Source organism: Phasianus colchicus, chromosome 8 (assembly GCF_987193195.1).
Source record: "Phasianus colchicus chromosome 8, bPhaCol1.hap1.1, whole genome shotgun sequence".
Taxonomy (NCBI): domain Eukaryota; kingdom Metazoa; phylum Chordata; class Aves; order Galliformes; family Phasianidae; genus Phasianus; species Phasianus colchicus.
The window spans coordinates 33,021,737-33,047,254 of NC_143443.1; the positions used below are offsets into that span (position 1 = coordinate 33,021,737).

The following is a 25,518-nucleotide window of genomic DNA, read 5'->3' on the forward strand; positions in this document are numbered from 1 at the left end:
GTACACATAAGGTTCTGTAATATATTTTTGAAGAAATGGAGAACAAGCCAAAATATAAGGCTTCTTTCACAGAAAGAAAAACTTTCTTTCCGTGAAAACGAGGCAGAAAGACTAAAGCCTTGCTTATCTCAAGGAAGGGCTGTAGCCAATGCCAAACTCACAAAATTAAGCACAAAGCAGGACTTTGCCTCCCGGACCTTGAGAGACTGTCAAGAAGATGACACTGAAATGGCTCTGGTACCGGCCTGCTTTCCAGCATATTGACATTCAAGGATAAAGTGGGTGGGAATCAGATGCTATAGCTGGCAAATGAAATGAGAGAAATTATGGTACTTGCATTGGTTAAGTATGAATGATTCAGACAGTCGCAGCCATTTATTCTGAAAGAAATTACAAAGTTCCCGCAGGAAATCGAGTTCTCCATCTTACTATCAGATACATGTAATGATATTTGGGAATACTAGCTGCCATGCTGCCACTTCTCAAGGCTTTCTTCTGAATGACCTACTTTGTCTCTCTAGATGTCCACTGAAGTTTTGATAATAGGTAAGAGCGATACTTTGGATGTTATTATTAATGATGCCATGCTGCAAGTTACTTTTAAGCACAAAAGCAAGTGACTTCTACGATGATTTACAGAGGCGAATGTAAACTTGGCTTATGAAAAATAAGCTGTTCCAGATAATGCAATTTTGGTGGAGAAAACAAATAACCAAAGCTGCAAGCACACTGTGGGATCAACACCTTCTGAAAGGCTCAGGCGATTGCATTGTCCTCTCAGCCTTGAGTCTAATGAGCTGCACTGATGTCTGTGTGTTCCAGCATCAGCTCGGGGAGCTGCAGAGATAAATCACACTGCTGTTCAGACTGAGGAAATCAGAGACAGAAATGAGAAGGATAATGCAGAATGTGACCAACAGAGAACAAAAACTACAGTTTGTTCTCATTCCTTTCCACGTCATTCCAGATTCAGTAACTCCAGGCCTCTTATTTCCAGCCCAGACAAACAGCGCTGTGGTTTGAAGCACCTGCTGGCAGCTGTTTTCTTTTTCCTGAAGGTATGCAACAGTTTTGCTTTCAGTGCTGTTTTCAAGCGAGGTATGGATAAAGTCGAAATCAAGAAGTTTAAGGATGAAACTTAGAAAGTTCCCACCCTAAAACCACAGACACTCTAGAGGAATATAATAAAGGTGTTCTCTCTTCAATAGATTGTACGCATGTGTTTCCACACAAATTTACCGTATTATTGTTACTGAGAGATGTGCTTTGTACCGCTAAAAATATGCAAAGCTGAAGAGGTTTCACTTGGTTTGTAAGAAAAACAAGACTCGCACAACCACATTGCGAGCCTACAAACGCACGCTCAGCACTTCGCGCCCTCAGCCCGCCCTCAGGCACCGCCCGCCCCGTTCCTTTCCCGCCCATCAGCGCCGCGGCCACGCCCTGCCCTCAGGCCCCGCCCCCGCGCTCTCCCATTGGCCGATTCCTTTCCTCCCCGCCTTCCCTTCCCCCTGGGACTTCACGGGAAAGCACGCGAGAAGTGCCAACGCAGTCGTGACGTCACGTAGCGTCACGTGAGAGCATCACGTGAGGCGCCGCGGGGCGCTGGCGGCCCCCTGCCCCCGCCGCTGCCGTTACCGCCGCAGGGAGCGGGCGGAAGATGGCGGAGCTCTGCGGCCTCGGGGCCGCCGCCTCTCTGAGGGGAGACGCGGAGGAGACCAAGCAGGTGACGGCTGGGGCGAGCGCGGCCCGGGGGTTCTGCGGGTTCCCGCACAGGTGCGAGTGCGGCTCACGTCTGTGTGAGGGAGGCGGTGCCGCTGCCGGCCTGGCGAGAGGCAGGAACGCGCTCGTTGTGATTAAGCAGAAATTGCAGGCAGTGTTCTCGTCCTTACATTTAAGTGCGTTTTAATTACCTAAATGATACGCTGTGGGTCCGTTTCTCCTTTTAAGTGTGTCAGTTCAAAGCTTTCCGTGTAGCTGCAGCGGCGTGTTTTGCTGCTTGTGTCACTCGCACTGAAAGGGCTTAGCGGGACGGGTCGTCCTTTGCCTTTAAAGCCACAGAAACCGATTTCCCTTTGAAAAACAGGGCTCGGTGCTGTTCCTTGGAGGCAATGAGGTGAAGAGCAGCGCTGTGGTGAAGTACTCCTCAGCCCCACCGCAAGCAGCCTTTGCCTGGCTGCAGGAGAAGACGGACCTGAAGCTGCCGCCTGCAAATTGGTTACGTGAAAGTGCCAAGCTGGGACCTGCAGGCACGACTGTTCTGGGCAACAACAAGAAGAGCACACCGTTCTCGAGGTACCTACAGCAGGCTCTGTTGTTTTTTTCCCAGATCTTTAATACTAAATCCAATAGAAGGTCGAAGTTCATTGAATTTTTTCTTGTAACAGCGAGGTATCACTCCTACTTTTCCATCTGCCTTTATGCTATCTCCTTTTTAAATAATTAATGATGCTTTTAATGCTGATGGACTTTATTTTTTCAAGTATGTAACAACAGCTTCCATGAGGCAGCGATGCTGACTTTGTGTCTTTGTGTCCTTCTCAGGCTGGCTATTAAAATCAAATTTGTCAAGATTAAACTAGTCTGCTTGAGCTAGCCACTCTGCTTTTGGCAGAGGCTGAAAATGGTAGAAGTGTGGTTTCCTTAGGCAGTCAAGGAGCAAACTTACGGCTGTTCTGGATCTTCATAAATTGGAACTGGTTAACTAGTAGCAGGAAAAAGCTTTGTAGCCGTGTCAAAAGTGAACACAAAAGGGAAAAACTAGGGACAAACCCAGAAAGTGGTGTTACCTTTATGCATGTGTGCTTGCAAAGTAGTTGAATGAGGTGAGTTCAGAATGTTTAGGAATAAGGCTTTTAAATCCTCTGCTGAGCAAGCAGATTCACAGTAAATCAACTAGCTAGTGAAATTTAGCAGTTTACTGAGGGTCTTTGTTTAAATCCTCGTAATCAAATTTTAGGTGATAAACAGACAACACCAAGACAACTTGTTTAATACTTAGGATTTTTTGACTTCAACAAATCACAAATTGCTTTATGGCGTATTTTGAACTTGAATATCAACTTTTTCAATAATATCTTTGAAAAACTTGTGTCAGGACTGTTCTGTTAACTAGCTTTAGGTCTCATTATATCTAGTAACATGTAGCTAGAGTCTGTTTTTTTTTTTAATTCTGAAAAAGCTTTCAGAGTGATTTCTTGCTTTGCAGGGCAAGTTATTTGATGTCCCTCTGTAATTAATGACTTGAACTATTTTCTCTATAGCTTTGGAATGGCATATGACTTCATTGACTCTATTGGAAATGATGTGGATGTTGTGTCTGATTCAGAGGTTTGTATAACTTTTAAGTTTTATCATTCAGATGCCTTATATAAACCTTGTATAAACCTTCCCATAAACTACTGTCCTGTCTCCGGTCATCTTTGTGTTTATTGAGGGAAAGTAAAGATCTACTGAAACAGCTATGCATAATTCAGATAAGATGATTCAGAAGAAGGAAGATGCATGTTCTCTTATGTTTATCTTGGACAGATAACTGCTCTGACTTAGAGCTCTGTCCTGGTGTCCTCTGGGTACCTGACAAATTGTTATTTCTGTGGTGAAGATAAAACTTTCAACTCCAAACCATAAACTTTCTTTTTCTTAGTCACTTTTGGTGGTACTTGGTTATGATGATCCAAGAGATAATGTTTAAATGCAGTACACAGTTTATACTGGTGACTTGACACCATCATTTGCCAGTGATTTTTTTTTTTTTGTTACTCTTGTTCATGTTCTCATACCTGACCTCAGCAAATGCAGCTTCTTGAGTGAGAGATGGTCTTAAAACCTTATAGAGACAGAAATTTTCTTTTTCTGGCTGTGCCTTTCCAATGTTAAGAATGTATCCTTTGTGTCCAGTTTTTTAAGAATTCTGTTTTACACTGATGTTTAATTATATGGAAGATAATCTCTGTTCTCTTTTCTCCTACAAGAACATTAAAAAACTTCTGAAGATACCTTACAGCAAGTCACATGTGAGCATGGCAGTACATCGCATTGGGAGGACGCTCTTGCTGGATGAACTAGATATTCAAGAACTCTTCATGAGATCATCTCAGGTTAACTTTCCTTTTGTGATGTATACTATATGGTCAAAATGCATTATTTTGAGAGTAGTGTAGCCAGTGAGAAAGCATATATCAAAGTTCCTGAGATCTATCTGCTAGTACAAATGATCTATGTGAAGCATATGCTGCAGCAATTGGTTTAATCACAAACTGTGACAGAGAATCTGATGTCTTTATATTCATGGTATTGTAGGATTAAAATTCTACATTTATTTTTTCTGTAATTGCCTCCGTATTGCTATGCAATTTTATTAATTTAACTAATTTATTGTTACTGTGCAGTCTCTTACCATGTATATGACTTTTTTTAATGAGAAGTTGACTTTGTTGAAATGCAACTTTTTAGGTGATATCTTTTCAATAAATAACCAAGAGTTTATTGGAGTTTGTTTTTGATGTTGTAGTTGATAAGTTCATAAGGTAATGAGGTACTTTGCTTAGTTTGCAAGTGCACCCTGATGTTGATTTCATATTATATTGACTAGACAGGGGATTGGACGTGGCTGAAGGAGTTTTATCAAAGGCTAATTGATCAGAAGTGGCAAAGAAAAAAGAAGAGTAAAGAGCACTGGTACCAGAAGGCTATCCTTTCCAAATTTTTGTATTACAGGTAACCTTATGTCTGCATGAATCTTGAATTCTGCACGGATCTTGAATTCTGCACCAACTTCTGGCCAGTTTATTATTTTGAAGTGAATGTTAGAATTTGTCTGTCTTAATTACTGCTTTATCCTTACATGGAGGAATTTGATAGATGACATCATGAAATAACATGAATGTGTTTTTATTGAGTTGCTGTATGTGAAAATGTAAAATTAAGTAGAATAGCTTAACTTCCCTCAGTATTCCTTCTCAAAAATGGATTTTGCTTACGTGCAAAGTACAGTGATGCCTCCCACAATACAGTAAAACTTGTCCTTGTAGCATTCTTCTAGCATATTAGCTAAGCTTTCTCTGAGACTGATAAATCAAGACAAACTTAAATCCTATAAAGGATTCTATATTGTAAACTTGTTAATATTTTGTCAGCATTAATGGTGATGGAGCTGCTCAGCCTGTTCCTTCCAGTTCAAAACAGCACGAGGAGGGTGCTGTTCCAGGTGAGAGTGATGAAGCAGGAAGGGCCTCCTGGCCAGCTCCTTTTGAAATGCCTTCTTCATTATCTGAAGATCCAGGTGCCTCTAATCAGGTTAGTGCATTTAAATGGTGTGTTAGTTTTTGTAGGAAATATATGTATTCCAAACAAAATGTTGTCTATATTAGGTTTTCAAAGGTATTGCCATTATACTCATCAATCACGTCACAAAGACATGAACAGTTACAGTTACTTGGCAGCACGTGCATTTCAACTCATGCCAATGTTTCAGTGCTCAGAACTTTGAAAGTGATTTTCTTATTTAGTATGACAGTGTCCAGAAATACACATGCGTTTTTTGAAAGAAAAAACTTTTGGCTAAGAGTGGTTATCTGTGACTACACCTGAAAGTAAGCAAACAGTATTTGGCTGGTGTGTGTAGAAACTTATGGTTTTGAGCTGCTTTTTTTAATTACCATGGAATTTCTGTGGTGGCCTTGAATTTACTGGTGAAGAGGAAGATAAGAGTCTATGAAAGTGTTTGCAAAACAGTTAAGCAATGTGTACAAATGCTTGCTTTGGGGTAAAGCAAATAGAAGGGAGTAATGTCAATTATACAACAAACTACTGTTAGTATTAGGCTCTAATCCAGGGTTTCTCTCTGACTAGTCTTGTTTATGAAAATTAATCCTAGTGGTCTTGAAGTATTGCTGTACAGGAATTAATGAAGTTCCTGGGAGGATGAAAAATACTGTATTCAGTCTACAGTCTGGATTATCTTTATTCTAAACAGTGGTGGTAATTAGTATGCCAAATGCTAACTTACGATGTTTCTTACCTATGTTGACCTCAAATCATAAGTTCATGTGTTCTGCTACAGTAACATTTTAAAGCGAAGGTATAATTCAGTTCTTGAATACTCTTAGAAAAAGAGCTACTCCTTTCTCATTTTCTTGAGTAATTACTGCCAAATCACTCGGCAAGGAGGCTGTTGTGCATTTGTTAAGGTGTTGGTTTTTTTCTTATTTATAAATAAAATAAGACATTGAGAAAGTAGGCTTATGGTCCAGAGGTCCTGACTCTTGGGGAACAAAGTGTTCCTGGAAAATCTTTCTTCCTGAAGATTATGACGATATAAGAAATGGAGTACAACATTTTTGGAACTAGCTGTAGCAGAAGAAACGGTCTTGTCGCTGACTGGAGGCTTTTATATTTTTGTATGTATTTTTATATATGTTTTAATATGGTGGAGGTAAAAGTTCTTGTCTTCTATGCTTTTGTCATTCAAAATATAAACATTATAACTCTTTTCTATGGCCTAAGTTACCTCAGCAGTGGAATCACTCCTTATCCTTGTGCTCTTCACAGGGAAATGTGCCTCTTGAACCCTCATATATAGTGGGGCATGTGGCCTCAGCCCCCAAAGAACAAAACCTGACTACTTTGTTCAATGACGGGGAAAACAGTCAGGTATGCTATATGTCAAATTTGAGCTCAAACACAACTTCCCCAATTTAATCAGACACATTAAAATTTGGTCTAAATTGGAGCCAAGAAAGAAACTTAAATCTCCTGTAGAAGTAGCTTGTGTGACATCTGTGATCTCAGTCCTTTAAGTTAACATGAATGCATAGCATAGTTCATTTTGTGCTGTCTTGTATTTGCTGCTTTTGCATCTTGCTTTCTTGTAATTCTGCAGATAGTCACAGAGAAATGTGTTTATAATGGTGATTTATAGACCAATTTTTTCTCTTAATGAAGGGACTTAAAAATGACTTTGTTCGTAACATCTTGTGGACCTTTGAAGATATCCACATGTTAGTAGGATCAAATATGCCTATATTTGGAGGTGGGAGATACCCTGCTGTGAGCTTACGTCTCAGGTGAATTGATTGTGTATGCCAGCCTTTGACTTATTGCTTTGCTTTCCTATTTAGCTATCTGCAAGTTTTTGGTTGACTCTTAATACTTACATGCAGTTTAAACAATCAAATTTGTGCTTCAGACTTAAGTGGCAATGGCATTATAAAATCCTGGAATTCAGGAAGTCCCATAGTTAAGTCCCAGAGTCCTCGTGCACTGGAACTTGAGATGCTCTGCTCCTTCTTCTACCTATCTGAATCTTTATTTGAAAGCAGTGGCTGTCTGCAGCCTTTTGTGAGTCTTCAATGTGCATTTAAGTGTTAAGATACCATTAAATTAGTCTGTAACTTTTCTGTATTTGTATTTTAATAAAGGATGGCAGTCATATTTCTTGTGATGGAATTCTTAATTTTACTAACTGCTTGTTAGGCACTTCATAAGTATTTAAAACTTATTTTTATAGAAATTGTGCTCTGTTTTCTGTTCATTAGTGCTTTGCTGATTACTTGGTTACGGGGCTCTCTGTTCCTGCCTATGCACTGGCAGAGAATGAGCAAAGACTTCAAACTTGTTTGACGTATTTGTCATCTTAAGATGCATCTAGAAATTAAGTATTTTGTTTTGAAAGGAATTTTGGAAAGTCTAGGAGAAAGCTTGTGCTATAATTAGGTGCTGCCAGTGCTGCCATTCCTTTAGACCTTCAGAATAGCCTTTTAGAACAGCACTTATTATTTTGGTAATAGGGTGATGTGTGAATCTTGTTCATGTTTTGGTGTCAGTGTAGGCAAAAACTCAAACTGCTGAGGAAATGTGAATGTATTCCATTGTTTGCCTCTACAGAATATAACAATTAACAAGTAAGTGTTTTAGTGCCATGCACTATGGTGATTGACTGAAGTCCTAATGAATCCCATTAGTAAACATCACTTATTTTCTGAAGAGTAAACAAAGACTTAAATAACACCAGGAATATTTGTTTCTAGGGATAACAACAAGCCAATAAATGTGTTAACAGGAATTGACTATTGGTTGGACAACTTAATATGCAACGTACCAGAGCTTGTGATGTGCTTTCATGTTAATGGAATTGTTCAGGTAAGCCTGACTGTTTGTGCCTAGTCCATCAATCATTCTCTACTAAAACTGTTGCAACTGTAAAAGATCTTTCAAATCTTACTGCTCTGACAAAAAGATTACAAAATCTGCCTTGCAAAATAAGAAATATCTACACAGCTTGCAACATTCATCTAAAAATATGTTCTTTTTTCTTCCTTCCCTGCATGTAAGATTTCCGTTTGCTCAGATGTACCGTGACAAAGAAATGAAAGAATATGGCTGCAGAAATGCACCAGTTTCTTGCATCTTTAAAATCTGTGGTGCGTGCCTCTTAATTGTTTCAATTAAGAAACAATTCAAGAGCCTGCAGATACTGGCTGGATTTATCACTTGCAATTGGCAGCAGACAGTTGCTGGCTAAGTTTCACTGATGTTGTAGGTAGATTTTGCACTGCTTCTTTTGTTCTCTGTTTACTCAGTCATAAGTTTCTCTTAGCAGTGGATCTTCTTTAAAAGCAGGCATAATTTGATAATACCACTCAAATCTTAAAGTATATCATAGAAATAAGCCAGTAGAATTTTGACACTGTAGTAGTAGAGGGTTTCTTTATGTAGATAATAGAGATTCTGATCTGTAGATTTGTGTGATAGTGGCAAAAAAAACCCTCCTGATCTTGTTTTAAAACGTATTCCTTGCAGAAGTATGAAATGATCAAGACTGAAGATATTCCCAATTTGGAGAACTCTAATTTCTCTACCAAAGTGATAAAAGATATTGCTCAAAATATCTTATCTTTTTTGAAGTCAAATTGCACCAAAGAAGGACATACATACTGGTTATTTAAGGGTAAGTAAACTTAGATTAACATAAATCTTTTCTCAGTTTATGTCATGCTGCTTAATAAAAAGTCTTGCCTTTCAGCAAGTGGGAGTGATATAGTAAAACTCTATGACCTAACCACCCTTTGTGAAGAAACAGAAGACAAATACCAAAACCCTTTTACAATGCCAGTGGCAATTCTTCTATACAAGTGAGTTTTTAATAACTTCTGTTGTAAATTCTGTTATTTCTTTGTGCAAACTGTGTTCTCACTAAGTCTTGTAGACCTGTTAAAACATTTGGAAAGCCTACATTTGTGGTGATCTTGCTTAAAGCTTTTTTCCATATAGCACAAAAAAGGTCACTAGTTTTTTCAACTCTTTCCTCTTAGAGTTGCTTGCAATATGATGCTGAAGAAAAACCAGAACAAGAAACACTATGGCACTATCAGAACATTGCTTCTGAATTGTCTTAAGTTACTGGACAATGGCAGACATCCTCAAGTAAGAGCATTATGTTCTTGTATCTTTGTGTAAAGGCAATGGAGAAGTTTTCTTGGTGGTCAGAACCCTTCCTACTTAGGCACCTAAATCCAGAACTTGAAGACTTAAAGCTATTAGCATTTGTATAAGCATTGAGACATGTGGAGTCAGTAACTTAAGGTGGAGCATAAACACAGAATGGTTTGGGTTGGAGGAGATCTTTAGGATCATCTAGTTCCACAGATGAGTTCCAACTAGTTTCAACTTAAAATTGCTGATTCTAGTTCAAGAGCCAGATGCCTAAAAGCAGGTCACTTTAATGCAGTATGTGGTCTGTTTTAGTTTGTTTTTCACTGGATGTGACCCAAATTTCCTAGCAGATCTGATCACAGTATGACTCATCCCTGAGTCTCAAAATTCCTCTTGTGATAGGAATATGACTGCTCTCTGAGCGAGATTTCAAGCTTCAAGTAAGCTTGTGGTAGAAATATTAAACCTTGATGTAAGAAATGCTTTTGGTTTTTTTTGCTGGCATAATTATCAGATGTGTTTGTTCATTAATAAACCTTTCTGCAAACATTTCTTAAAGTGGGAGGAAAAAATGTTTATATAGAATGCATATATATATTTCTCATCTTGCTGTATTAATCTCAGGTGTCATTGCAGAGAAGTTCAGTGAAGCAGTCTTGGCCCCACTGTGTTTCAGGTGTTTATGTCCTCTATCTTGAGGGAGGAGGTGGGAGGTTATGGAGTGAAGTATGCAGACTTGAGTACTACAGCAGACTTAAGGAAGAAATTAGTTTGAGCATTGGTACCTCTTGCCTCAAGACTTATTTCTATATAAAAGATAAACTTAAGGGTGAGGAAACAGTGCTAGTTTTAGATCACAGTCTTAGTTCATCACCAGTGTGCCTTGGATTTGTCCTGATGTGCTATGTAGCTAATCTTGCTGCTGCTGTAGGATAGCTTTTAAGTGCCCAATATTTAGTATTTCATAATTATACATGGTCAGAGTTTCAAAATATGTTGGTAATATTAAAGCATGTAAATAAATAAACCAAAACAGCAGGAAGAAATGAAATGCAGACCTCTGAATGCTTAACTCTGCTGGGGAAAAGTGGAGGTGGGAGCTACTCTGGAAAGCAGATTACGTTTTCTCCCACACTATAGCTAAAACAAAAAAGATGTGAAAAAAGGTTCTTAAAATGGCACTCAAAAGAAGAAAAGAGTAATCAACCACTGCCCTTCTTTATGAATGAAAGAAAGGTATGGGACAGGGTGGCCCTACTTCCTAATTCTTACCTTTGTCCTCTTCTGCAAAACAAGAGGCAAAGGCCCTGAAAGGGCTGTCTTCTAAAACAAATTTTAGATTGGAGGAAGGCAAGAAGGGCAGGTTGCTTTCTAGAAGTTTGTAGAGGTTTATAATTCATTTGCATCTGTAAGGTGGGTAAAAACAAATGTGAGTGAGCTTGACTGCCTGCTCTGTTTGCACATACAATGGTTAGCTGGCCATCTCCTTTGACTTGTTTCTTAAATATTGTTTAAACATTCAGTGCTCAGGCAAGGTGAGAATACAGGCTGTACTTGCAGATTATCAAATATCTATTTGTATGTACTGTTTGCTCCTTATTCTAAGTGAAAGTATATTGCTGTTGCCTTTCAAAAGAGAATTTTTACATGGAAATGAATCACTGGTTTTTCTTTTTTCCTTTTTTGAAAAGATTATTGCTTCAGCAAACTTCATGCTGTCAGAGCTCTTCCAGTTAGATGAGCCTAAAAAAGAAGACAATACAGACTTCCCTATAAACGGAAATTCTGATGAAAGTTATAGTGAAGAAGAGGAAGAAATGCCAGACAGTGATGAGAATGGTTCTTACAGTAACAGTTCTGATCCACCAGATGACAACAAAGCAGTGGCTATAATAAAATCTGTAGGAGAATTGTCAGTACCAGAAAAATACAAGTCTGTTCATCGAATACGTGTAAGTAAAGTTATGGGTTTTTGTTTAAGGAATTTTTTGAAAGCTTCAATTGATACTGCAAAATTCAGTTGACTATTAGTTTTCTTCATAAGCTGTCATCATGTGCTTTCTCTTTTTTAGTTGTGGGTTTTCATTTTTGTTTTTTTTTTCCTCTGCCTCATGCTTCAGTCAGCTTTTTCATTAGCTGTTCATAGAATTTGAGGTCCTCTACAAAAAAAATAGATGGGCTGTTGTGACAGGAATAAGTACTGCAGCTGTAGCCATGTTTAAGAACTGTAGATGACCACAAACACAAACAAAGAAAAACAAACAAACAACCCAGCCCTAAGCTATCGAGCCCTTCAAGGGTGAAGTCCTGCTTTGACTAAATAGCTTTTGGATTGTGGGTCTGCACTGCAAACAGTCTGTGTGTGCTTTTGTGATTACTGTTACAGTGTAAAAATATCTGTTCTTCCTCCTTCTCTTTAAGCTTACTGAGAGACCAAGTACAGGTGTTAAATTAAATCCTGTAGTGATGACCAGGTATGAATTGCTGTCTGAAACAATAGAAATAAATACCATGATCCTTTTCAATGTGGAGATCAAATGTTTTGTTATCAAGCTTTTTTCTTGCAATCTTTTGTTTCTTGTAGCTAAAGTACGAAATACTTTGAACTTCTTTCTTCTGTTTTTGTTATTTTTCCCTGCTATGCCCTCAATCAAGCCTAGTTGTGCGTTTCCTGTCTGCCATGGTGCTGAAGAACGTTGCAGGCTTGTGCTTAGCTATGTTCTGGAGGTGAGTTCACTATCAAATCTGTAATGGTACTTCAGCTACCATACAGTTCCTCATGTGTCGTGTATTTGTGGAGCATTGATTTGAAAGTGAGTTGAGGCAATTCTTCTTGCAGGGCTTGAAGTCTGTTGACAGCAGTGTTAAAAAAGAGAGTGACCTTCCTGCTGCTGACCCCAGCACACCAATCCCATTGAAATATGAGGATGAATCCACCAGTGGTGGTCCCGAGTGCCTGGAAAAACAGATGGCCTTATTTTTAGACAAAAGTAAGTTGTGTTGTTGTGCAAATAAGACATTTCCAGTACCAGCAAACTGCTGCCGCTTCATTTTGATTGACAAAACAGCATACTTGTGTGCTGCTAATTATGCTGTTGGATAAGCAAGAGAAAATACTCAACATAGAAACAAAATTGGAGGCTATAGTCTGTTCCTCTTTATTAAGAATAGTGTATTTGGGATATTTTGCATATCAGAGCATCTTTTGTTAGTAAACACATAACGATACTGAACCTTATTGTGTTGTACCTTTCACATGATTTCCACAAGGGCTTAGTAGTTTGTGTTTGGATGTGGTGTGAGGAGTGCTGTAAGTTGTTTGTGGGGGGTGTGTTGGGTTTGTTTTTGTTGTTTTTGTGTGGTGGTTTTTTAAATTTGTTTAGTTTTCAGTCTCCTTTTTCTTGTGTATGATTCAGAAGCTTTGTGAAAGAGCTTTTCACTTCTGACAGATTTCCCCTCGTGTTTGCTGCTGGATATTACATTTACAAATGCATTACAGTTATAGGTCATATATACCATAAAGTTAAACAGGATTTCAATGTTAACTTTTTCCTATAGCTCTAAATCATGGAAGGAAGCAGGAAAGACAGGTGTTTTTACTATGTTTAGATATTTGAAGACCAGAAGCTTCTGTCTACTTCATGTTGCTCTGGAGTCTCATAAAAGGGAGTAGGAAGGACTCCTATTCTGGAAATAGTAGAGTGTTCTGCAAGGTGATGAGTCCTTTGTAGGACTTCAATTGTGCAAATGTCAGAAAGAAAATGGAATATATTTTTGTAATTCCTCAATCTTTCCTATTTCCTCCTTTTCTCATTTAAATCCTTAAATGAGCAGAATCAGTTTTGAGTTGAGCATCAGAGCAATTAAGTGATTGTCTTCCACTTCTATGATTCTCATGAATGTCAGTGACCTGGAGATATATTAATGTTTTCCTAGTTGTTTTATCAGATACTTGACCACATAATATAATGTCTCTATTAGAAAATTGCACTGTGTTGAACTCCCAGAAATTCTGGACAGTACTGTTAATATGGAGTGTGTGATTCGTTTGTATGGAGATCTGCTGCAAAATTATATTGAGGTCAGCTCAACAAGAACAGTGTGCTGATTTCAGCTGTGATGCAGCCAGGCTCTGTCTTCGGCCTTTGCTCTTTAGAGCTGCTGACACATTGCAGCTGCTTGCTTTTTTATTTAGAAGCATGAGTTTCTTGGAAAGTGTGGGAGATAAATATTGCACAGATCTCAAAAGAGACTTTACTTGATTTCTGGATCTGCATTGCAGTTCTTCCTTAAAATAGCAATGGGTGCTACCCATTTGGGTCATAGTGATTGAATTCAACTTAGAGAAAAGTAACTCAAGCTTAAGGGAGAAATTTTAGTTTTCAAGTATGGCTTTTTGTGGTGTTTTTTTGTAGTGCAGATTATGGAGTTTCTCTGGTGTATGTTTACGTACATACTGAAAAGGCAAGTACACTTTTAACTTGAAAAGAACCACTTCTGAATGTTATGTGCATTCAGTATGAGTATTCTGTTCCTTTAATTCCTTTTATCTTAAAGAATGTGCAGTTTTTCTAGGATTGTCAGTTTGCAAGTCAGGTCTTGTAGGTCCAGCTGTAAGCACAAGCCTTGATTCTGTGTGCTTCTCATAATATGTGCTGCTTATTCTGCTTCAGCCCTCCTGGTCAGGACAACAAAATTCTATCCTTTGGCATCAGAACTTCTGGCGTGCTTGAATTCCTAAGCAGCTGCTTTCTGCTTCCATAATCACTGCAGCATCGAAGGCAGAACCATGATCTTATGCTGATGATTATCTTGGAACTGGTGTGAGAAGGTCTTTGGTCTTATTTGCAGGAATGACTAGATTATCCAGTTCCTGTAGTGCTGGACAATTCCTTAGTTTGAGGCAGTTAATACAGAAATAAAACAAATATAAGAATTTGGCAGAACTGATCACAAATCAACCCTACTTGGTTGTTGCACCTGCATTTCAGAAGCTGTTGAGAATGCTGGAGTTTAGCTGCATTGGCACTGTACTCTTTGTATTCAGATACAAGGCATTCAGGTGAGATAAGTGGAAAGGTTCCAAATGTTGGGTCCATTTTGTAGATGAAAAACATAGTACTGTGCAAATTGGCATACTCCAGTGTGCAGAGCTGTAATGTGGCTATTTACATTCTATGTGTCTGCTGAAATTGGTTCAGACCTCTGGTGTATTTTATGGAAATGAGATTTACCAAGGAGGTTTTGTTTGTTACAGTGGGCTCATTTCAGAAGGATAAGCATTCCAGTCAGTCAGGAATGATTCCTGGATCGTGGCAATATAAAATGAAACTCCAGCTCATTCTGAAATCATCAAAGGCTTATTATGTCCTGTCTGATGCTGCTATGATTCTACAGAAATATGGGAGAGCGTTACGATACATCAAGCTGGCTTTACAGTGCCATGGTAAGTTACTGGAGTTGTCACCTCTATATTGACACATTTCACAGTATCAAATACTTATATGCATGATTTACCTTAGTGACATGCAGTGACAAATCATATGCCTGCGTATTTAGTTAAACTAAGTGTCTAGCTCATCCTTCTGGAGAGAAGGGGGTAGTAAGAATAACTCATCACCATTTGGGTAGAAGGCTTACTACCATTTTGATGGGGTGGGAAAACTCAGATCACAGACTTGAAATTTCTGAACACTGAAGCTGTGAGCATTCAGTCCTAGTGGCAACACAGAGGTAACCTTCTGTGTTCATAGTACTGTCATTGCAAACAGATGCTGATTTTCTGGAAATTCCTGGTGGTTCCCTTTTCATTTAAATGTTCACCCAAAGTGTCAGTTGAATTAGATACACCTCTAAAATGAATTACATCCAAAGAAAGGGAGAAGGGTGGAAGAGAGAAAATGGGCTATTTAGGATATTAAGTAATCAGAAAATGGTGTATACTTACAGCTTTAGTACTGCTGTTTTGTTTCTGTGTTTGGATTTGAGTTGGATGGCTTGTAGGATGAGGGTGGTAAAGCCCTTGCAAAGAATGCTTGATCTCAACAGAAAGCATCAGTATGTGTAGACTTTCAGTCTTGAGAGGACTTAAATGTAAACTGCAGTGCTTGAAAATTCGGTTATTTCAGACTGTATCTCACTCAAGTTAATCCTGAAATGCAGTGTTCCCTGGTTGAAGTTAAAAATCTGAGATTAGCATTTGTAATCACTACTCCTAAGCCATCAGCTGTGTAGAATAAGTGTGATTTTAAAAACAGGTTAGTTACTCTCTGAAGAGCATGTGTTGTCTGGATACAGGGAATAAATGTGGGAAGTAACATAAAACCAATTACGCTGTCAGTCTGTGTCAAAACCTAAGAATTGTCATTCTCTCCTTCCTTCTCCTTCACCCATGGGATTCTTTTCTTTTAGACACCTACTGCTGTCTCTCTGCCAGCATGCTTCCTGAGGTGTTAGTATTTCTTTGTCAGTGCTTAACGCTTTGTGGAGATATCCAATTAATGCTCGCTCAAAATGCCAACAACAGAGCAGCGTACCTTGAAGAATATAACTACCAGACAAAGGAAGATCAGGAAATACTGCACAGCCTTCATAGAGAATCCAGCTGCCAAGGTATGGCACAGGTTTAAGGTAACTGTTGTAATTTGTCTATATGACAGGAATAAGTCGCTTTGCTGTGCTTCCTCCAATTCATGCAGCAGTATTGCTTCCAGAGGAGAGTTGGTTATGCCTATTTCTGTTTTAATCAGAGAAAACACCTTTTGCTTATGACGGACACAATGAGTTATCAAAATATTGTATGACATGCCTGAAGTTGTAAATGAGCTGAAGGCATTAGTTGTTTGTGTCCTGGGTAGATTCTGCTTGTGTGTGAGAACTGTGTGATCATTCTGGGGAGGGTCTTATCCTTGGTCATCTTACTGAATGACTTTCTTGTACTATCAGAGGCTTGGATTTACTTGGAAATGCTATTTGACATGGAGACATTCTGGTTTTTTTGGGTTTTTTTTTTTTAGTGTTTGCCTGGGCTACTGACTTATCTACGGACTTGGAATGCCAACTTTCAGTCAGCTGCAAATGTTACGAAGCAGCTTATGAAATCTTACTTTTCAGTAACTTGAAGAAGCAAAATCCTGAGCAGCATATACAGGTGCTGAAGAGGATGGGTAATATCAGGAATGAAATTGGAGTATTTTACATGAATCAGGCTGCTGCTGTGCAGACTGAGAGAGTGGGTAAGCATTCTTGTTTTGCTTCTTTCCGTATGCTCTTCCATTGATCTAGAAAAATGATTATGTTCACTAATTTGTGAAGGGAGTCTTGACCATTTCTGAATGTTAAGATGACACTTGTAGTAAGTATCATTTTTAGAAAAACAGTGCAACTGTAATGTCCATTGTAAGTAATCTACAGCAGACTACTATGATTTGTGCACTGTTTTAATTCAGCCTAAGCTGAATAGTGGAAACCATAGATATGGAGAAATTTGCTTGAAGTGTGTTGAATGCCCAGGAAAGAATGGGGGGGAGGAAAGGCTGTTTTTCTAAATGTAATGCTTTTCTTTATTTTTTTTAAAAGAAGACAATGTCTTGTCTAGAAGCACTAGTTATTAAAGCTAAAACTAAGTTGATGCTGATGGTTCAGTGTAAACAGCTCCAGTCTCCTAAATACTTGCTGTGTTAGTCTAATTAATGGTTGAAGAATTGTGGGCTAGATTTTAGTTTGATGGCTGTTCCTCATTTCCATGTTTTTGTAGAACTGCTATTGAGCCAGAAAAAACAGCCTTAATACTGAATTTTGCTTGTCTGTGAAAATCACTTTTTGTTTCATTCACCCAGTTCAAAGAAATAACTAATATCCTGAACCAGAAAGGGGGGAGAGAAGTACTTATTAATTGTACTTCTAATTTCTTTCTTGGGTGTGCCATGTTATCACAGTTCTTTGTGATGTATGCTATGTGCAATAGTATGCTCCAGATATTAACAGATTTTCATTTGTTTTGCTACTATTTTCCATGAATTTGGGTGTTCAGAATATTTTACCACATTTAAATTCTAAAAGGGCATCTTTAGAAATCTGTGAGCAAAAAGTAGCACAACAAACAAACATTTGTTTGGTGTCCTTGAAGAGTTTGCATTAATGGAAAGCCTTGTTTTAACTTCAGTGAGTAAGAATGTATCAACAACAGAGCAGCAACTGTGGAAGAAGAGCTTCTCTTGCTTTGAAAAAGGCATTCAGAACTTCGAGTCAATTGATGATGCCACCAATGCTGCTCTCCTGCTGTGCAACACAGGAAGGCTCATGCGAATTTGTGCTCAAGCTCACTGTGCAACTGAAGGTGACTTCAAAAGAGAATTTTCTCCAGAAGAGGCCCTTTATTATAATAAGGTAACACATTACTTTTTATAGTGGCCCATACCCTATTCTACCTTTTAACACATAATTTATGTGAGCAGCTTAGAATCCTTTAAATAATGAAGGTGCTGGGATGGAGAAGTTGGTGATTTATCTAGATGCAGCAGTTGGCAAGATTGATAAGGGGCTGTGGAACTTCTGGCTTCGTGTTAGTTAAATGTAATGGAAAGTATAGCATACCTGAATGCTTCCTTTTGACTGTGTAAAAATTAAGTAAAGTAGCTAGCACTGAACTTTTGCCCCAAGATAATGGTTTTCAATCGTGTTCATTATGTAGAATAAAGCAGATGCTTAGAATCAGTGCTTTCTTCTGTTAGTACATTTGGGAATAAAAAGTTACCTAGGGCCAGTGTGTCCTTTGAAACTTTTATTCTGATGGGTAAGTCAAGACTAGAATGAGTATAAGAAAAATATTGGTGAAGCAGCAGAGGTATTTTGAAATGCTTCCTTTCAGCACAAGTAAAAAGAAATGAATTTTTAGTTGTTATGAATGTATTGTTACTGGTTACATATATCTATTTTATATTTTATAATCTGTAGGCTATTGACTACTATCTGAAAGCGCTAAGATCTCTTGGCAAGAGAGAGATGCATCCAGCTGTTTGGGATTCTGTGAACTGGGAGCTGTCTACCACTTATTTCACTATGGCAACTCTACAGCAGGATTATGCTCCGTTATCTAGGAAGGCTCAGGAACAGGTAATGGAGAGAGAGGATTTGTGGCATCTGCTAACAAAAGCTGTGTTCTTGAATAATGGAACAGCAAGCCAAGTTGAATTGGAATAGCTTGTATAAGATCTTTGTAATCTAATGAAAGTTTAAGGTAGCTGTTGCAAATCATAAAATGGTTAGTTATGTAAAGATTTTCAGTCTTATATTGTAAAAACACATTTAACCCTTTCAAGTCCATGTTATGTGATTACTTTCAATCTGGAACACCACTGCATGGTTTTGTTTCTTCTTGTAGATAGAGAAGGAGGTCAGCGAAGCCATGATGAAGTCTTTGAAGTACTGTGATGTTGATACAGTGTCTCCACGGCAGCCTCTCTGCCAGTATCGTGCTGCAACCATCCACCACAGACTTGCTTCAATGTACCACAGTTGCCTCAGAAACCAGGTACTAACACAAACTGTTGGTTTTTCTATATAGGTTCCATGTTTAACGGGTAATACTTGTAAAGGCTGAAATTTATCTTCTTAACTGTAGTTGGAATATCTTTTATTTAAAATGACTTAACTGGGAAATGCGAGCTGACTTGTATTTAAGTCAGTGTGTGAAGTGCAGGTATTTGTGCATAGAACAGTTCATTTGGAAGGACCTTCAGAGATCTAGTCCAGCTGCCTGAGCACTTCAGGGCTAGGTGTAAGTTAAAGTGCAACCGTAAGGGCGCTGTCCAAATGTCTCTTGAACACTGACATGCACAGAGCATCAGCCACTTCTTTAGGAAGGCTTTTTTAGTGTTTGTCCACCTTCAAGATAAGGATTATTTTCCTAAAATCCATTTGGAACCTTCGTGGTGCTGTTTTGTGTTATTCCCGTGCGTCAGCCTTGTCCTTCACAGAGTGTTTTGGCTTTATGGTTCAGTCTAGGTAGTTTCACATAATCATATTGATGATAAATATCTTCAGTTTGATTTTGCTTCTAAGTGACTCTCTTGATATTTCTGCTAACATTCTATTAGGAGGCTATCTACTAATGATTAATTAATGCTTGAGTGCAGACTTGCATGTTTCTTCTTGGGGTGTGTTGGAGGGTGGTGGTTTCTGGTTCTACTTAACATGGATTTGTTAATAATTTCATTGAAGTTACTGTATATTCATAGCTAGGATAGTGATGAATTCTGTAAGTGTGCTGGTTTGGTTTAGTTGAACCATTTTGGGGTGAGGTGAAGAACCATTGTTTGTACCTCTTGTTTTCCATAAGCATTTTTTTTCTAACGAATGCTTTCAGAACATATTAATTGTCTGGCATTTACTATATACCCTACTTTGAGCTCAGGTTGGTGATGAGCATTTGAGGAAACAACATCGCATACTTGCTGATCTTCATTACAGTAAAGCAGTAAGACTCTTTCAGCTCTTAAAGGATGCACCTTGTGAGCTCCTCCGTGTGCAATTGGAAAGAGTGGCATTTGCAGAATTCCAGATGGCAAGTAAGTCTGTCTTCCTAGAATAGTCTTCTAAAATGCTGCTAACTGTTTTATTTCCTTTCTAAATAACTTTATTTGAGTAGGAGTAACACACTTCTCAGAATACAGTCCCCTTTGGAAGAAAGGCATTTTTATCATACTGTTCCTAAGTTGCCTAGGACGGTATACACTTCACGTGAACTCCTGAAATCATTGGATGGAGATAAAAGTGCAATCCAGAATGAGTTGTTAATAGTGTCCTTGATTATTTTTTTCCCCTCTTCAGGTCAGAACAGCAGTGCTGGGAAGTTAAAAACATTGTTTGGAGCCCTGGATATAATGGTTAAAACCAAGTGTGCGTTCCAGCTTATCAGAAAAGAACTTGCAGCAGAGAGTGAGCAGGTAAATGAAAATCAAGTTATTTGATTGCTCCCACAAATCTTGTGCATTCATATAAAAGCGGTCAGTTGGCAATTAAGTTATTGCTTGTCTACTTCTCAGTCAACTTAGTTAAACTGAACAGAAATGGAACCTTCTGCAATTCACTTCCAGCCTTTATGTGGAAGTGGATGAGAGAACTTAATTTAGAACTTGCCTTTCTCGGAGTGGTGTCAAAAGTTCCACCTCTTCCCCCAGCACTTCACAACTGGAAATTTCTCCAAGAATTGTCTTCCTTTTTTTTTTTTTTGCGGTCAGATCTCTGTATTCAGAGCCTTTTTGTCCCTCTTTACTAAATGCTGCTGAAATTTACAAAATTTCTAACAATTTGAGTGACAGATTGACTATTCAAGTCTGCATTTTCCTGTTTTTTTTATGATTAAATATTACAGTGCATAGATTTAACATAAGCACTTGTCATAACTTGTGTGCAGTGTGACTACAAAGTAATTACGGAGGCCTCATAACCATGAAGTCACACTAATTGTAATGTTGGTGCCACTCCTGTAAAGAGTAAACTAACCTGTAAAGTATGGCTCATCTGACCTGAGTACCATTCTTCTAATTGTGGAGTCAAGTGTCATGTTTCCCTGTGTTTCTCTTTTTGTAGATAAGCAAGGGTGAGAATAATGCTGAGAGTATACCACCTAATGAGTCCTCCACTGCCTTTAACAAGGAAGAAGTAATGAAACTGCTTAGTATTTTTGAGTCTAGAATGTCATTCCTTCTCCTTCAATCTATTAAGTTGTTAACTTCGACAAAAAAGAAAACTGGGTAAGCTAAATCTTGCTATGCATACATAAATGTAATTTGGATACGTAAGTCTGTACAAACTATGTACTCTTATGAATGCAAGGATGTGTGATGTTTATTCCTTTCTGGAGCAGACTTCTGTGTGGAGAAGGAGTTGAGGTGACCATTGGTCATTTGGAGCTGGTGGTTTTTAGGTGTAATTGAGGGAGTGACCTTCACTTTGTGAAGTTTTTTCCCCTCATTTGCTGATAGGATTCCAGGACTGAGTGGACAAAATTGGACTAATTCTTTTCAAATAAGAAATAAGCTTGTAATAGTTATTTGAGAAGCACAATACAGTTATGAATCGTGGATGCTTCATCGTGCTCTGTGATAGCTAGCTTATCCTTTACAGAATATACTTTCATGGGCATCAGTTGAACAGAATGGCTTGACTTGTACTGCTGTAACCAGCTGTCGTACTTGTTGCTGTGCTGACTCTATACACTAATTTAAAATGTAATTGTTCACTACGTTAAGGGTCCTTTGTTTTATTGGCATCAGTCTTCATCTGTGGCATGACACTTAAAAAGTTAGTGAGGAGGAAAATTGCTGTGTACTACTGGTGATTAGATCTATCGTGATAATAAAATGTACTAGTGACAGCATAGGTAAGCACACACAATTCTTCAGTATAAACATAGGCAGACCAGTAGTGCTGTAAGCAGAAGGATGTAAGGGGAAGGTGCCTGTTGGCATTAGCTTTCTAATGCCTGATGGAGTTGAGCTAAGAGACAGTCTTCTGTCTTGCTACTGCTGTGATCTGCTGTTCTTTCAATTGGTTAAATATGAATGTGTGTATTGTTTTTAGGATCCAGAGAACACTTCCCCCTCCCCCCCTTAATAGCAGATGTGGTGATTGTAGAGGTTACAGTGGCATACAGTTGTTTTTTCTATTGTAACAAAGTTTAATTTATGAAAATGAGGCATTAGAGAAATTCTGGAAGTTGTTAAGTGTTTGTCACTTTGAAACAGTGCTGATGCTAACTGCTGTTTTGCTTCAGAAAGTTGTGAAATGGAATAATCTTGCACAGTAAGTTGCTTGCTAGCAGGAGCCTGCTAAATGGGAAATGATGAGGCTGAAAGCCTGTGTGCCTTTCTAGCAGTGGTTTAGGTACATTGTTAGGTGTGTTCACTTACAGAAAAGCTCCCACAAGGTGGCAATCTGAATATGTAAAATGCAAAAGATTGAAGCACAACTTGTATGTAACCATGCAGCTGCCCCAAGTAACTGACTCAGCTATTCTCTCCGTTTTGTGATCTGGCTAAGTGTTGTGTAACAAATGCTTCTCATGGAGTCTCTCATGAATGAGGTTTCCTACTGAAGATTTCATATAGGGAACAGGTTACACTAAGGTGAAATGCAAGTGCTGCTGTTGCATCTTAAACTTCTTTAAACAATGTTGGATTGAGGCTCGGCTTAGCAATGTCTTCTGTTTAACCTTTTGTTAAACCTTTCTGGTACCTTGTGTAAGTGGTGTGTGTGTCTCCTTAGTTCTGCTTTACAGAAAGAGAAAACGTCTGGCTTCTGTTTTAATAACAAGCAGACTGAAAAGGAAGGAAATGAGCACCCCCAGATGCTCTTGCAGGGCCTTAGATGTACTTTGGCAGAGAACAGAACATGTGGAAAAACTGATGGTTGATAGTGAAACTTGCAGACTAGCAATAAAACTGAATGAAATCAGTTTTACCTTCCAGAAATTAAATGCATAAGTGCAACTGAACTGGACTGTGTAAATCAGAGGAAAAAGTAATTGAAATTAATACTTTGCTCTGGGAATTCTTGTAACTTATCCTGGAAATACTTTGCATTTCAGTGGCTTTTTATTGATTACCTGTTCTGTTTTATAATTAAATCTGATTTCTGCCAAGTGTCATGAATTTAATTTGCTTTACCTTTTTTGTAACTCCCTGAGTATTCACAATTAACTTGGCTGCTGCTTGCACGCATGCACACTTGATTTAATTGTAATGCTAATAGCAGCATTTCCTTTTCTTTTTTCTTCTGATTCAAGTCATTTATTTATTAGTCTTGAGTGTTAAATGTAGGGTGGCAGTGCTGAAGTAGTAGGCCAGCTCTTGTTTAATAAATTATTTTCAATGATGTCTGTCAAATGGATAAAATCGATGAGATGTTAAACTGCAGACTGGCAAAAAGCTCTTCTGTGTAAAGCTATTGGCATGGAAAAGTCTCTAAAATACAGAAATAATTCAGATGTCTGAAACTTAAGGATGGTGAAGTCATGGACTTTAGGCTTGAACAGGAAAATGTCTGTAGTGGGTAAGCAGGGCTGGGCTATGGCAAACCCAGGAGCAAATAGCATCCCAAGAATAGTCAGGTGTCTGTTGGCTTTTAGCCAGATCAGATGAGACAAACTCTGACAAAAGTACAGGGATTTGGCACAGAGACACTGACTGGAGGGTTTACAATGTGAAGTTAATAAAATGGCCAGACAGGAGTTAAAGAAATTTGGAACTCCTTATCCTTCCTGCGGTAGGAACAGAGGCTCTGACTGCAGTGCTGTGAAACGCCAGGAAATGGGAGCTAAAGAAGTAAGCCTTAACAAATCAAAGCATCAGCTATGTGGTTTCAAAGAAATAATGTTATTGTTTGATGATCGTTTTGATAATTTGTAGAGTTAAAATATTGTGGTCAGGTTAACAGCTTTTATTTGTTTGTATTTGTAGAATAAAATATTGTGGTCAGGTTATAACAGCTTTAATTTATTCCCTTTTTAGGGGTGCTAATGAAGAAGAAGTCACTCTTAAAACAAACAAGCAAGTTTACTCTCTTCTGTTGCGTGCAACTGCTAACAAAAGTATGACCCTGCTAGAGAGAATAGAGGTAATCTTAAACCTGCTGGAGCAGCTGTCTCAGAATAGTGAAGCCCATGGTGGTGGAATTCAGTGACTTAAGTGCTGCAGAAGAGCAGAAACAGTGCCTTGTGAATGCATGGGATCAGTGGTATTTTTTCCCATGTGGTATTTGGATTTATCAAAGGTGATAAGCATATACTGCCTATGTGGTTAACACAGTACACCTGGGAAAGAGTAGGAATTCCCTGTGAACCTGTGATAACTCTGGCATGGTTTGGTTATTAGCGTTTCTTTGTTTGAAATGCAAAGTTGGGGTTCTGGATAGAAACTGAAAATATTTTTTTTATCTTGGAGAAAAGCACAATTTTTCTCTTAAAGGTAATGGGCTTTGCAGCAATGCAAACATTTTGCGTAGAAATATAACCTCACAGTTGTTCTGTTTGATATTTAATGAGATAGACTTTGTAAGCAAAGCTTTATTGAAATACTTTAAAGCAGTGCAAGGAGATTTCTGTTGAATGTGTGGATACGTTTCTCTCATTACAGTCACTTTTCTGCACAAAATGTGTGCCTTTCTTGCTTTGATGCAAGGTTCTTGCGTTTGCCATTGCTGGTATTTTGTTTGCAATAGGAGGTGAATGATCTTAGCTGTGTTGGAATTGATCCAGAATAGTGTTATCTTTTTCAGACTTGAAACTGTGAATAAAAGCATATTTTTAAATAAATATTTATTAAATAAACCTATGAATTGTACTGCACTCTTTGTTATGCTTCTGTCAGTGAGGTAAACTGCTCAACAGAACTAGAACCATTTGAAAAGCACTGGGGGTTAAGAAAAAACTGTAAATGCTGCATTTTTTTCCTCTTGTAAATGAGAAGTATAGCTCATAGGAGGTGGTAGAAATTGTGTGTAATTGTCATTTAAACATTTTACCAGTTTTTGTGTGTACTCTGTGTGTGTGTGTAAGCCACTCCACACTCAGAGACATACTGAATTAAATACTTAAGCTGTTTGGAGGCAGTAACTCTTAATGCCAGTATGGTATGCAAAATGAGAGTTTTGGTGGTTTTTATACAGGGCATGTTGTTTTTACCTGGGGAAAAAAAGTTGACAGAAACCTTAAGCCTGACAGTATTGGTGTGGTTTTACATTTGTATCTTTGAGTCTGTTTTCAGGAGAAAGCTGAGCTTTCAGATGCAGCACAAAGCCTGGAAGAAGAAATATGCCTTGTGAAGGGGTAAAAACTGAGAGTCTTAGTGTGTGTCTCAATTTCTGCTGCTTCTGCTTTTCAGTGAGTGAGTTGTATGAAATGGCACAGCAGGTGCTTGGGTTCTGGTGTCTTTTTCCCTGCTTTTCACCTGGGGCCTGACTACATCTTCAACCCCTTGCGCTATCCTAGCTTCTCCTGCTGTTCAATTCCCTGCAGCTTTCAGCTCAGGTTTCTGAAGCAAGGTAAAAAAGCACTGTGCTTGAAATTGATATTGTCAGGAA

The 25,518-nt window shown here is 38.5% G+C and overlaps 1 protein-coding gene across 3 annotated transcripts; it reads left to right on the forward strand.

The window, feature by feature from the left end:
• The first annotated feature begins 1,545 nt into the window (after positions 1-1,545).
• On the forward strand, positions 1,546-24,783 carry EDRF1 (erythroid differentiation regulatory factor 1). 3 transcript variants are annotated; one of them, XM_031597322.2, is made up of 25 exons: positions 1,546-1,726; positions 2,087-2,295; positions 3,264-3,330; positions 3,975-4,100; positions 4,595-4,719; positions 5,139-5,298; positions 6,553-6,654; positions 6,946-7,067; positions 8,031-8,142; positions 8,803-8,950; positions 9,026-9,134; positions 9,315-9,426; positions 11,127-11,387; positions 12,091-12,162; positions 12,275-12,425; positions 14,693-14,881; positions 15,847-16,047; positions 16,452-16,670; positions 17,600-17,823; positions 18,391-18,549; positions 18,818-18,967; positions 19,850-20,003; positions 20,266-20,381; positions 21,028-21,191; positions 23,949-24,782. In XM_031597322.2, exons 1-25 carry the CDS (start codon positions 1,661-1,663, stop codon positions 24,118-24,120), a joined length of 3,690 nt encoding a protein of 1,229 aa, XP_031453182.2. In that variant the 5' UTR covers positions 1,546-1,660; the 3' UTR covers positions 24,121-24,782. The 3 variants fall into 3 exon arrangements, with proteins under 3 accessions (XP_031453182.2, XP_031453183.2, XP_090001769.1); XM_090145643.1 differs by lacking the exon at positions 1,546-1,726 and adding an exon at positions 1,783-1,898 and having other exon boundaries at positions 23,949-24,783; XM_031597323.2 differs by lacking the exon at positions 6,553-6,654.
• The last annotated feature ends 735 nt before the right edge of the window (positions 24,784-25,518 follow it).

Bases quoted from the DNA above. Each gene is read 5' to 3' on its own strand.
- EDRF1 (XM_031597322.2), top strand. From the start codon at position 1,661: ATGGCGGAGCTCTGCGGCCTCGGGGCCGCCGCCTCTCTGAGGGGAGAC. The intron at 5,299-6,552 runs GTTAGTGCATTT...TGCTCTTCACAG, and splicing joins ATCCAGGTGCCTCTAATCAG to GGAAATGTGCCTCTTGAACC. The intron at 16,048-16,451 runs GTATGGCACAGG...TTTTTTTTTTAG, and splicing joins TAGAGAATCCAGCTGCCAAG to TGTTTGCCTGGGCTACTGAC.